General features: G+C 44.2%; 1 protein-coding gene across 3 annotated transcripts in view; it reads right to left on the reverse strand.

Moving 5' to 3' along the window:
* SH3PXD2A (SH3 and PX domains 2A) overlaps positions 1 to 13642 on the reverse strand; it is a 284459-nt gene extending 270817 nt beyond the window's left edge. For 2 of the 3 annotated variants that reach the window (XM_077349632.1, XM_077349631.1), the window contains exon 1: positions 12842 to 13641. In XM_077349632.1, the coding sequence (XP_077205747.1) occupies positions 12842 to 12913 (72 nt within the window). In that variant the 5' untranslated portion in view covers positions 12914 to 13641. Of the gene's footprint in view, positions 1 to 12841 lie in introns of all 3 variants that reach the window. The other variant, XM_077349634.1, reaches the window with a different exon arrangement.

Raw genomic sequence — 13642 nt, forward strand, 5'->3', positions numbered from 1 at the left:
TTTTGTAGGCCCTACGAAGCTCTTTGAGGGGCATAGGCAGGGAGGCGGTCCTTCAGGTACACTGGGCTCTGACCACGTATGGCCTTGAAGGTGATTACCAGAACTACTCAGACTACTCTGCTCGAGCCATCTTGTCACTGCTTCCAGGCAGCTGGCTGATGCTTCTGGGGGAGAGTCGGGGCTGTCATCCATCAGGAGGAAGAGCTGGGTGTCATCTACATATTGATGACAACTCAGCCCAAACTTCTGTACCAGTTGTGCAAGAGGGCGCATGAAGATGTTGAATAGGATAGAAGAGAGGACCGCTCCTTGTGGGACTCCGCAAGTAAGTTGTCAGTGGTTTAATGTTCTCTCTCCTATTGCAACCTTCTGTCCACAACCCCAGGGGAAGGAGATCAGCCACTGACAGGCTGTTCCTCATATTCCGACATCAATGAGGTGGCGAGCTAGAAGCTCATGATTGAATGTGTCAAATGCTGCTGAGAGGTCTAGTAATATCGACAGTGCCGACCTGCCTCGGTCCAACTGGCAATGGAGGTAATCTGTCTCTATCCCATGGCCAGGCCGGAAATCTGACTGGGATGGGTCTAGGACCGAAGCTTCTTCCAGGAATGCCATTAGTTGGTTTACGACAGCCCTTTCTACCATCTTCCCCAGAAACACGAGGTGCGAGACAGTAAGGGTCCTTGTAAATGCAAACTTGGTATCTTTGTAGTTCAGTTTTGGTCACCAGATAAAAATGTTTTTATTATCCCAGGCTTACTTACACTTGATCTTAGCCAAAAGGCCAAAAAGTGATTCCCAGGGTTTTAATTATGAATATTAAGTGTTTCCTGCTTCTTTATTGAGTAGCTTGAGTTTTACTGCTGAGAAATTTAGCTAAGTGTTGCAGCTGTGTATATCTGGCCATTTCATCTACTGAATTTTTAAAAAGTCAAAGTGTGTTTCTATGTGGATAATTTTTTTCCTGATGCTAATTTGAATTTTAATTGCTGCTATTTTAATTGTTTTTAAGCTGCTGACCTATTTATTCATTTAAAACATTCATATCCTGCCTTTTCTTCTCACACTCAAGGTAGCTAACAGTGCAACACCAAGTTGCAAGGGCCAAAACTTAACAGTCCAAATGCACAGATTAAAACACAGAGAATTAATTTAAAAGGCAGATGACATATTAGAAAGCACACAGAATTAAAACCACATTGAATTAAAAACACAGAGAACTATAAAAGACGCGCAAAATGAAAAAGAACGAAGTCAAATCTGCCAACACAGTTTATTCTCTATTAAACACTCGCTGGAATAAAACTCTCTTATACACTTTCCTAAATGCAGCAAGTGAAAAGTGCCTTCCATACTCACTCTGGTAAGCCATTCCAAAGGGCTGGACCCACCCTCACCATAGAAAATACCTGTGACCTCACGCCTTCTTTGGAAGTTTTTAAGCAGAGGCTAGATAGCCATCTGACAGAAATGCTGATTTCATGAACTTAGGCAAATTGTGAGTGGGTGGGCAGGAAGGGATGTGCCAGTGTTTGTCTCTTGTGGCCCTTCCTACCATACCCAGGGAATTGCTGATCACCACTGTGGGTTGGTAGGTGAATTCCCTCCAGGCTGGATTCTGAAGATTTTTGTTGGGGGGGGATCACTTAGGAATTAAATTGGGGTGATCATGGGTGGGCAGGTAGTTGTGAGTTCCTGCATTGTGCAGGGGGTTGGACTAGATGACCCAGGCAGTACCTTCCAACTCTATGATTCTATGGTTCTACACCAGTACAGAGTACTACAAGAGGGAAGAGCACCATATAGAAAAGGTTGTCTGAAGAACCTAGTTGGCTTGTAGGTGCAGAAAATATGGTTCAGGAAGTGAAGGCTCTAGGCTGTGAAAGGATTTAAAAGTAATAACCAGCACTTTAAATTGAGCCTGGGAGCTAATACATAATCAGAAGAGTTAATGCAGCACTGGATTTACAGGTTTCAAGCTGCAGAGCCCAGACAGGAATCTTATCTTGCTGCAGCATTTTGTACCAATTTTGTATGTTCAAAGGCAGCCCCAAGCTGAGCATGTTACAGTAGTCCAATCTGGTTGGTTCACTAGTTTAGTGTTGTGCTTTGGCACAAGATAACTATTATAAATGAGTAATTAAGTAAATAAAGTGAATAAACATTTACCATATTTATACTGTTTGTGGTTGAAAATTGGCCTCTTTTAACATGTTTTCTGTATGCCAAAAAGTCCTACATTTAACCACTTTGGCTTTAACATAATCTGTGCATTCAAACTCATTGGATAACTTGCTTTATAGGCTTTTATCTTTCTGGTAACTCTTTCTAGTAATAATACCATAATATTTATCTATTCCTATCTAGATACAAGTACTCCTGAAAAAACATTCTGGCTTATAACTATTGTTTAACATCCAAGCTAAACATTTACTCTAGCCAGAGTACAACTACAAATGCAGTATTTTATTATTACCATTCCACCTAATTATTTCCCATGTTTCAAAAGGAAAACAATGTAACAAGACCAATTCCACTTTCTTATCCTGAATACTACAAAGGTGAAATTTATATTTGCAAGTTCAATATCTGCACTAATTTTACTAATTTTGCTGTTGTAGACATTGTTGTTGTTGTTAGGTGTGAAGTCGTGTCCGACCCATCGCGACCCCATGGACAATGATCCTCCAGGCCTTCCTGTCCTCTACCATTCCCCGGAGTCCATTTAAGTTTGCACCGACTGCTTCAGTGATTCCATCCAGCCACCTCATTCTCTGTTGTCCCCTTCTTCTTTTGCCCTCAATCGCTCCCAGCATTAGGCTCTTCTCCAGGGAGTCCTTCCTTCTCATGAGGTGGCCAAAGTATTTGAGTTTCATCTTCAGGATCTGGCTTTCTAAAGAGCAGTCAGGGTTGATCTCCTCTAGGACTGACCGGTTTGTTCGCCTTGCAGTCCAAGGGACTTGCAAGAGTCTTCTCCAGCACCAGAATTCAAAAGCCTCAATTCTTTGATGCCCGGCCTTCCTTGTGGTCCAACTTTCGCAGCCATACATTGCAACTGGGAATACCATAGCCTTGACTAAACACACTTTTGTTGGCAGGGTGATGTCTCTGCTTTTTAGGATGCTGTCTAGATTTGCCATAGCTTTCCTCCCCAGGAGCAAGCGTCTTTTAATTTCTTTGCTGCAGTCCCCATCTGCAGTGATCTTGGAGCCCAGGAAAATAAAATATGGTATGTAGACATACCATACATCAAAAATGCTGAAATAAATTTTAAACCAAATATTCCCTCTGAGTTTCCCTCTGGCACTGGGTTTGCTGCGCACAGTATATTGCACTGGTTCTGCTGGGACTGTGGATTGTGATTCTGTGCTTGACATCAGTCCTGTTGAGTTGCCATTGTCACAATTGCACTGGGCTCTGATGGGCACCTTGTGATTGCACTAGTACTGCTGGATACTCTGCTCTGGTTCTGTTGGTCTTGTAAAAATGCCCCCTACCATCAGTTTCTATTGCAGAAATTCTCTAGTTTGACGTTAGTCCTTTAGAAACAATGGAGGATGGGAGCCCCTTCTTAACATCCAGTCTGGTGAAGCTTGTGATCATTATTTTGTGATGCTTTGACTAAAAATGCCTTGTAGATGTTTGGGATGATCAGCGCTTGGGCTTCAAAATGGAGAATAGAAGCCTTCCCGGGTGCCTGCTCAAAACACAAGTAATGTGATCAAGTCACAGCCCTGCTTAGCTTCTGAGATCTGAGGCGATCAAGCTTAGCTGAGGATTTCTAGGTTAGAGCTAGTCTGAAAGTAATGTGAATGGCTCAAGATCACCCAGCGATCTTCCATGGCACGAGTCGGGTTTCAAACCTGGATTTCCCAGATCCTAGCCTGACATTTTAACCAGTGCACTACACCGGCACTTATGATAAAACAGTGTGCTGGAATTTGAATTTTTTTTCACTTATATATACAAAATTATATTATACAAAATTTATATATATACAAAATTAAATAAAATTTTTGTTGTGTGTCTTTTCTGGCATTATTATTCATTTTATTTCATGTTCATTACTTAAAATAATGTCACCTTGATGAGGGACTCTGATCTGGATAATATAGCCTGATCTCATTAGATCTCATAAGCTAAGCAGGGGCAATGTGGCAAACAATCTCCAAACATCTGTTGCATTGAAAACCCTATGGCAGGGGTAGTCAAACGGCAGCCCTCCAGATGTCCATGGACTACAATTCCTCATGGGAATTGTAGTCCATGGACATCTGGAGGGCCGCAGTTTGACTACCCCTGCGGGTCACAATAAGTCAGCTGTGACTTGATGGCAAAGAAAGAAAAGAGGGAGCTGTGTGAAAAAATTATCCACCGCAGGCACCCCAAAAATCCTACCTTTAAATAAATATTATGGGGTCTGAACTGGCTTAAACCAAGACTGAAAGGGATCTTAGAGCTGTTGTAGAAAAGGTCAAGATTGAAACGTAAACAGTCAATATTGCAAGGCCCTTGCAAAGAGCTATGGCGTGGTCTCATTTGGAATACTGCACACATTTCTGGTCACTGTATCTTTAAAAGGATCTTGCAGTGCTGGAAAAACTACAGAAGAGAGCAACCCAGATGATTAAGGGATGAGAGCTCTTTTCCTATGAGGAAGGCTTTTTAGACTAGGAAGGTGACTAAGAGGGGACATAATAAAAATACATGAAATTATGCACAGGGTGAAGAAAATGGACAGAGAGCACCTTTTCACTGGCAGTCTTCAAGCAAAGGTTGGATACACACTTTTCTTGGATGCTTTAGGATGCTTAGGGCTGATCCTGCGTTGAGCAGGGGGTTGGACTAGATGGCCTGAATGGCCCCTTCCAACTCTATGATTCTATGATTCTCCCTCTCCCATTCTGCTAGAACTCGAGCACCCAATGACATAGATGGGAAACAGGTACAGGACTGATTAAGTACTTTTTACTCAAATATTATTAATGCTTAAGATAAGATGTGTTAAAAGCAACTAATTTGGTGTATTTTAAAGGTGACTGGCCATATTTATGGAGGATTAATCTATCCTCAGCTACTAGCCACAATAACTAAATGGATCTTCCATGTTCAGAGGCAATAACCTGCTTAATGCCAGTGCTTGGAAGACAACATCTTAGAGGCATCTGGCTAGCTAGGATGCCAGACTACAAGGTCCATCGCTCTGATCCAGCACAGCTGCTCTTATGGTCATCCCAGGAACCATCCTGGGATGGAGCACAAATTCCAGAAAGAGCAGCAGTTTCATCAGTTCAAGCCCTGATCTAGATGGGGTGAATATCTGCCTCATTTCAGTTTTTCATTTTAAAAAATGGGCAGTGCTACTTATCAGAAAACAGGTTATTTCTCTAAACATGCTCTAGCCATTTCAGATTTACTCAGAACCTCTAAAAAAGACAGAGGTTCCCTTTCAAAAATAATAACAACTTTAAACTCTGCTCTGGGAAATGGTTTCATGACTGATCATAACCATCAGTCAACCAGCATTCTGCACAGGCAATTTTTAGTGTAAACAGACTGAGAAATAATGTATGAATTAGTTGCTATTTAGATATGTTCTCAGGACAAGTTCACAGTGAAATCTTCCATTTGCAGTCCAAAGGTTTACTGACAAGAGCATTAGGGTTACCAAACTCCAGGTGGGACTAGGAGTTCTCCCAGAACTACAGTTGATCTCTGGAGTACAGAGTAAAGTTTCCCTGGAGAAAATAGCAGCTTTGGGTGTGGACATTATGGCATTGATTTTCTGGTGATTTCCTGCCCCTCCTCAAACTCCCCAGGCCTCTCGTGTTTCCCGAGACACTGCCCCCAAATCTCCAAAAACTTTCCAACCCAGAGCTGGCAACCCTGCTAGCATTAGGGAGCAGATCTTATTTGAGAAAGCAGTTTTCCAAAATAAAAATATGTTTTCTGTGTTTCTGTGGCTGTGTTTCATTTTGGAGACTGGGCTATAGCATGGGGATACCCCACCTGATTTGCCTGCAGGACGTTCCTGAGACCCATTCCAGGCATCTCAAGTGAAAAGTATCTCAGCTAGCAAGGCTAGGACAGACCTCTGATAGAAAGCTTGGAGAGCTGTGGCTTACAATGGACAATATTGGCCAAAATGGACCAATAGTCTGACTCACTATAAAGCAGCTTTATGAGTTTGTACCTTTACACAATACACACAGTTGATGCCTGAGGCAAAAAAACAAGATGTCGTCTTTACCGGGACACATCAAAGCACTTGATTAGACACATTAACACAGCATTGTGAACTGCCTGCTAGCAACCCTGCTTTGTGAACTGCTTCCTTTTTGTATGGACACATGGTTGTGAAGAGGAAGCGACATAAAATGGCTGTTGACAAAGAAACAGCCCATAGATGGTGTAAAAGACAGCTGTTTCCTGCCAAGAAGGCCTATACACCGGAGTACCAAATATTAGTTAAACTCTGTTCCATAATTAACTGATGGGAACCGGATTTTAGATGGCAAATGACGTCACCCAGGGTTGATAAGTCTGCTTGTATTGGGTCCACTGGTACTTAAAACAGAGATTACCTCTAGAATGCACTTAGATGGAACAAAGGTAGGCAGCACATGTCCCTCTTGTGGGATTTATTCAGAGGGATTTGCCTTATTTCTGAACCACCCCCACCACATAGAGAAGCAGGCTCAGGGATGTACTTCCTCTCTGCTTTCGAGGAATGTACTTTCATTAACTCTTTATTTATTAAAACCAATTTTTAGCCCACCTTTTCATCCAAAATCCTGAAGTCAGCTATCATCTAATGTGATACAAAACTAAACAGTACGCCTTGATATAACATACTCTGATAGAAACAAAAAGTCCAGTTATAGCATGATAAAAATTCTTTTACATTTTCTGTAAGCTGTTTCCATAAAGCAGCTACAGCATAACCAACAATTGATCTGACAATGCATATATAGACAAGAGAAGGTTGAAAACAGATTGGCAGAAGGGGGGTAAAAATACATTTTATTAGACCTGATGATGACCCCTGAGTGTTTCATCTATACAAAGCAACAGTCACACTATTTTGCCTTTTCTTGTCTTGGTTGCTACTGTGACTCTCTCTTGTGGATTAATGTACATATAGGTCAAAGGCCCTCCCTAAAAGAACCATCTTCCAGAAAGTGGCAAGAAAATAGAAATAAATTCTCTCTCTCTCTCTCTCTCTCTCTCTCTCTCTCTCTCTCTCTGAATTGTAAATATAGGCGCTGTGTGGCTAAGTCTAGACAAAATGTTACACCATAATTAAACTAAGGTTAGTGGGATCAAACATTGGCTGTTCCACCAGCGGTTTCTAAGGAAAGTCAAACCAGAATCTGAAACTATAGCTGGTTTACTAATCACAGTTCATCTTAACTATGGCTCTACAAGTTATTCTGATGTAAACATCGAGGCTTAACCCCAGCTTGCTCCTTGGTGCAGACCAGGGTATCAGCTAGATCTCTGCAGGGTAAGTACAGACAATTGGGATGGTGATGAAACCAACCTTTGCCAAGGCATACCAGTCTGAGGAAGAGTGCTTGCACTCAAAAGCTCATGCCTTGAATACATTTTTGTTGGTCTTAAAGGTGCCACTAGACTCTGATTTTGTTTTGTTGTGCAGAATCTGAACGATTCTCTGCAAGCCAATTCCTGGTTTCACAAACAAATCACGATTAAAATGAGCCGTGGTTTTCACATTATATCTAAATTAGTTCTTCAAAGGAATATAACAAGCACCACTTGGGTGACTTGACATGATCAAACAGTTCAGCAGCCTGCCCTCCTCTTTAAAGGGACTCCATACACGGCCTCCTTCTTCTCTTAGTCCAGCTCTATGCTGACCATATTTACAACCAAGCTCCCACACCCATCAATTAATGTTGCATGTAGAATGCTGTATTTACACAAAAGGAAGACAATCCTTTTCCATGTGTTCAGTCAAGGGCGAGGGGAGAAGGTTATCCTACATTTCAGATTATAAGTATGTATAGTAATTTTTAAAAGGTTTGTGTAGAACATTTTTAAGGGGCTCTTCTTACATTGAGTTGCCTTCTTTTCACGTAAATGCAGTAAAAAAAAAAGTAGAAGAAAAAATGACCTGGTAACACGTAAATGGCAGTGGTGGCACCTGTTTACATGGCTGTATAAAAAACACCCCAAAACACAATAGTTACTTCAGGCTCTGTTTTTCGCATATTTATTTACACAACACTATAGATGTACATGACACTTTGCAGCCTAATTTTTAAAAGAAAACAAAACTTGCCCCAAAGAGACATACATACATCTAAACTTTAACAATGGAGAGAGAAAGAGAAAGGGATGGGAGAGTCCAGGGATGAACTGGAACAAGTGTAGATATGCACACTTAGGTGTGTTCTGGTCAGGGATTTCTCTTGTATCTCCTGGAACCCTGGAACTCAGCATATAGCAACAAATTTGTGGGTGTTGCTGAAACACACTCACAAATATTTGAGCATGCTGCTCCCTATATGCATCCTCCTCCTCCTCCCATTCTCCAAACATCTGAGAGAAAGTGAGAGATAAGAAGAGCTAGCAGTCATCATGCTGAAAATAACCCCATGGCAATGTTGACCTTGGGTGGAAAGAACGGCTACAGACTGTTCTTCCCCCACATGGGCAAAACCAAGTTTTACACATTGAAGCAGTGAGACATTTAAAACCAGACTGAACAAAGCCCGTGAAAAAGGCCTGAAGGGAATCATATCACGATGACAGCTGGATTCACTTAGCCGGTGCTAATGTACAGAATTGGGGAAAGGACATACAAGAAAATGTACTTGGCCTGAGGCTGGGTTGATTTTGATCACTCCTTCTCAGTGTGAATTTTGAAGATCACATTAAAATGTTGCACGTGAAAGCACTTCGGAAGAGCCCAGGCAGTCAATACAGACTTGATAGATCAACCTGGTAGGAATCTCGGAAATTTCCAGATCTTGAGTGGGAAGAGGAAGTTCAGAAACCCAAATCATGTTGTAACAGTGTAGATTAATAGATGTTGAAGCATAAAACAGTTTTCAGCACACTAGTCTCGCAGGGCCACTATTCTACTGGCAGGAGTCTAGGAAATCTACATGGCCATTCAATCAGCACCTTCCCACAGAACTCTGAGATGAGTAGTTTTCACTTTGCTAAGGCAGCAAGCTTCTAGTTCCCATAGTTACAGACAATTAATATAGCAGAGTAGCTTCAAAGCCTGTTCCTAAGAATGGGCCTTGAAAGGGTCCCCTCCCCTGGCCCCTTGCCAGGCAGCTTAAGGTGGCTTTGGGCCGCAGCTCGCAGCCAGATGAAGTGGGGTGGGCGGGAGTTGGGCAGCTCATTAGCAGGGCCAAGACAGAGCTACTTAGCAGGAAGTCAGCAGGCCGGGAGGCTCTCATCAGCAGGCCCTCATTAGCCACCATGACCCTTTGCCCAGAGCCCTCTCCTTTTACCTGCTGCTGGTTCCAGGCACTGAGGCATCTGAGAGCAAAGAGGCTAGAGTCCAGGGATGGAGGGCAGGGCCAATCAGGGCAAAGGTGGGTGCACCCTGATTGGCCCTATTCTAACTTGGACAGCCAGACACGTCCCACCCCCTAGGCTGTTTCAGAAATATATAGAGGAACAACAATGGATAAGGATGGGCCAAATTCCCATCATTTCTCTGCTCCTGAATTCTGTTATCCCCAAAGAGTTCTTATCTTTTCTCCCAGTCCTTGGAATAAAACAAACAGAACCTTCCCCCCACAGATTACTAGTTTAATGAGCAATAGTTTGCTCATTTCAGAAGAAGAAAACTTGTATAGAATGTTAAAGATTTGTGATATCATGCCCATTCAGCCTTAAGAATTTTCAAATGCATGTTATTGTGTTGTCAATGCATAGAAGAAAAGAGCAAAACTAATTATGCAGCCTCAAGCGGGTCTCCTGAAAATCCGACTCAATGGAACTTACTCCCAAGGAAAGGTTTTTAGGACTGCACTGTTATTCATCTAAGAGCCATAAAAGAAACCTGCATCTTCTTTGTACTGAACATCATAAACTGTTTCTGGAATAATGCCAAATGTTTTAAGAATAGCTCTCAGTCCACCCCACATACAGCAATCAGCATCTGTATATATAGCAACATATTCAGGGCTTAATCCACTCCTATGCAGAGTTTCTTCCATTTAAGCCCCTGGGGTCTGGACTGAAATAAATAGGATTGCACCTTTAAATTATTCAGTGCAGCAAATGTGTTGGAGCCTCACTGCAGCCCCCATAGAAGAAAAATCACCTGCAATGTGCTATCCAATAAATAAATGGTTGTATGGTAGATTACTGAAGCCCTCTGTTCTTGGTCATTTACTTCAGTATTTCTGCCATCTAAGGTTAATTGGACATAAACTTCTTTGGACATAAAAAGGACAGTTTCTGGTTTGCTTTTCAACCTTCTATAATAGCCGCAGCTTTAAGTCTCAGAGCAGGGCTATGACAGCGTATCCTGTGACACCAGCACTCTTGGGAGCATTAGTAGAAGCCTTCCTCATGTTTCGCCAGCAACAGTATGTGAGTACAAGATTAAGTGCACACATTGGCTGGTTTATTTAGCAAATCAAACTTGAAGAACCCAAACGTATTTGAAAGGTAAATCTACAGGAAGCGAACCAGAGATGTGGGAAAGGCACCACACTCCAGCGCAGGCATGAGATGCTCAGTCTGTAGGCTGGCACTGATGAAGGTCAGGAGGGGTACAAAAATCTCTGCTAATATTTCACCCATCTGAAAGACTAGATTATTCTATATGTGCAATCCAAATAATGTTTTCTTAGAAGTAAGCCCCTCTGAATAGACCTGAATAGACCTCTATCCTGAGCAGATCACTCTCTTTTTCTCCTTAACTATTTCCAATCAGTTCGTCTTAAAGCACAACAAGATACAAGGCTGAAACTTACAGAACTAACAGAATCCCTAACTAACAACCTGCCTGGGAAGGGCTGGAGGGGAGGGCTGTTCTCAGCACCCAGTGCCCAGTGAACAGGCAGGGGCAGAGTACTGGCCAAAAATGCAAGGCTGCAGCAAAACAGTTCGTCCACATTGCTCTCTTAGTTTGGAGTAGCAGAAGAACGTGATGACGATTCCAGCAAAATATCCGTTCTTTATCTAGTGGCAGGCAATGGCTTTGAAATCTGATTCCAAACTGGCCATCTCTCTCCTCTCTTGAGAGCAAGGAGAGTTTTTATGAGAAATAATAATAATAATGAATTATTTGTGAGCACTTGTATTACCTTTCACAAATTCCTGAAAGAAGACATAACTGCTGGCATGACACAGGAGAGTCACCTTCACTGATTAGGGCATATCAGGGTCATGTCACCTGAAGTGCAGTTGGTTGGGAGCTTTCAACCGCTGCCCCCAAACTCACCCCTCCCCCTGGAAATGACAGTGGTACCATCCTTACAGACCTTTCATACTAATTTGCAGTCCTTTTGTATTCTGTAACGCCTACAAATTTAACGGTGCCTCTTGGTTAGTGTATCTGACCTTTATAACGGTTAAACATGTCAAATACTTTTTGTTTTAAAGTTGATTTGTGATTGAAAAATGTTTGGTTTCCCTGTCAGCTGCCTTGGGCTAACTAGAGCAGTAAACCAATCAATCAGTAATACCCATGACATTCTCATTCCTCACTGGGTCTCCAGTGATCTGTATTCCTGTCAGTGCTGGTGTCCTGGTCTGCTCCCCACAGGAGCCCAGCAAGCACTGCACATGGGCTGGGCCGGCTCAGCTAAAGAGAAGAACTGAAGGTTCATGGACGGTCACTGCCCAGAATCATTGATGAGCAAGTCAACCGCCAACCAGCAGAATGCAGGGGTAGTCAAACTGCGGCCCTCCAGATGTCCATGGACTACAGTTCCCATGAGCCCCTGCCAGCTGGCAGGGGCTCATGGGAATTGTAGTCCATGGATATCTGGAGAGCCACAGCTTGACTATCTCTGAAGGAACCAAGCCACCTACAGCCGTGGTAAGGTCCTTACATAAAGATCCAGAGTCCCATAGGAGGAGATGCTTGATTTGTAAGGCTCATAAGGCTGTTCAGGAAAGGCTCTACTGAATTCTGGAGATGCAAAGTAAAATACATATGAGAGGAGACCAGAAGGGGCTGAACAGCACACATGCCAGATGTGCCTGCAGGCCAAAAGAATACATTGGCCAAACAAACCCAGGTGGTTCAAATAAAACAAGATATGCCTCATACACATCTTGTCCAGGAAAGGGGAAATGATGATCAGAAAAAAAAAATTCCTAGGTAGGAACACACTGATAATTGCTGGTGTAACTCTGTGTGAGTGTACCTAAAGATCATCTAGTCCAACCTCCCGTGCCAAACATGTCACCCAGAGCCTAGCATGCATTCACTGCAGAACAGAAATGAGTCAGATGGATTGTGCTAGAGGGGAAATCTTACTCAACATAGCTTTCTACGTGGATGCATACAATATCAGAAGAGGTTTGTTTGACACCCAGCTTTTGTGCTTTTAAGGGAACCTCAGAAAGTGTCTTGTCCCCACTGGTCACTCAACCCAGATGAATTTAAGCTGTCCTGTTCTTCTTCAGCACTGTAGGCTCCAGAGGTGATTCCACAGAGTCGGCATGCTTGCCAAAAGCCCTTCCCTGGTGACCCTTTTGCCTTCCAGAAACCTTAGCCCAACTGCCCCACTTTCCCAGTAATCTCTCACACCCTTTGAAGTCATAAATCCTACAGCTCCCGGGGAAGAGACCCGCTGCCAGGGGCCAGTCCTAGTCCACCTTCGGTACTCACATAATGCTTGGAGGGATTTCGCCTTTTTTCCACGTCTACCACATTGGCATCCAGCACGCCGTAGGACAGCATCTTCGTCCCCAGGAAAGCCAGGAAACGCAAACAGAGTCCAGATGTATCCTTGTATTATGATGAGCGAGCTTTTTCTTTGCTTTTCCTTTTCAGGACGGCTCCTTCGCGCTCAAGGAGGATTTCCTAGGAAGCGGCTCTCCGCCGCCTCCCCCTTTTCGCTCCCCGCACGGGAACACCCTCCCCAGGTCCCAGGTCTTTGGCGGGGCGATGCTTTCCGCTGCGCCTTAGGCTTAGGTGACGCGGGGGAATGCGGGGAGAGTCGCGCGTGGTCCCGCAGCCGCCCGCCGAAGCCTTCTTTGCAGTGGGAAGGAGGCGAGAGGTGCCCGCGGCGCCTTTCCGAAGCTCCTCCACCTTCGAGTCTGGTGCAATACGGCCCGCTGAGGCAGGGAGCATCCACGCCGGGAGGGGAGGGGAGGGGAGGGGAGCGGGGCTGTGCAGACACCCTTGGGGAGCAAGGGCCAGGTCCCGGGCAGCTCCCTTGCGCCGCGCCGCCTCGGTCTGTTCGGGTCTCCTTCTGCCCCTTCCTTCGTGCAGGCGCCGCCGCCGCGCTCGGCTCTTATCTCCGGCCCCAGCTCCCTGCCTAACCCTGGCAGAGCTTTGGCAAAGCTCCCCGGTGCAGCTGCTACTTGTGCAGCCGCCCCGGGGGAGGCAGGCGGGGGGAGGGCTCGGGCGGCGAGAGGCGTGTGCGCGGCTCCTTCCCCCAGCCTCTCCTTTCGCCGCCTGCCGCCG

Source organism: Paroedura picta, chromosome 8 (genome assembly GCF_049243985.1).
Source record: "Paroedura picta isolate Pp20150507F chromosome 8, Ppicta_v3.0, whole genome shotgun sequence".
In the NCBI taxonomy this organism is placed as follows: domain Eukaryota; kingdom Metazoa; phylum Chordata; class Lepidosauria; order Squamata; family Gekkonidae; genus Paroedura; species Paroedura picta.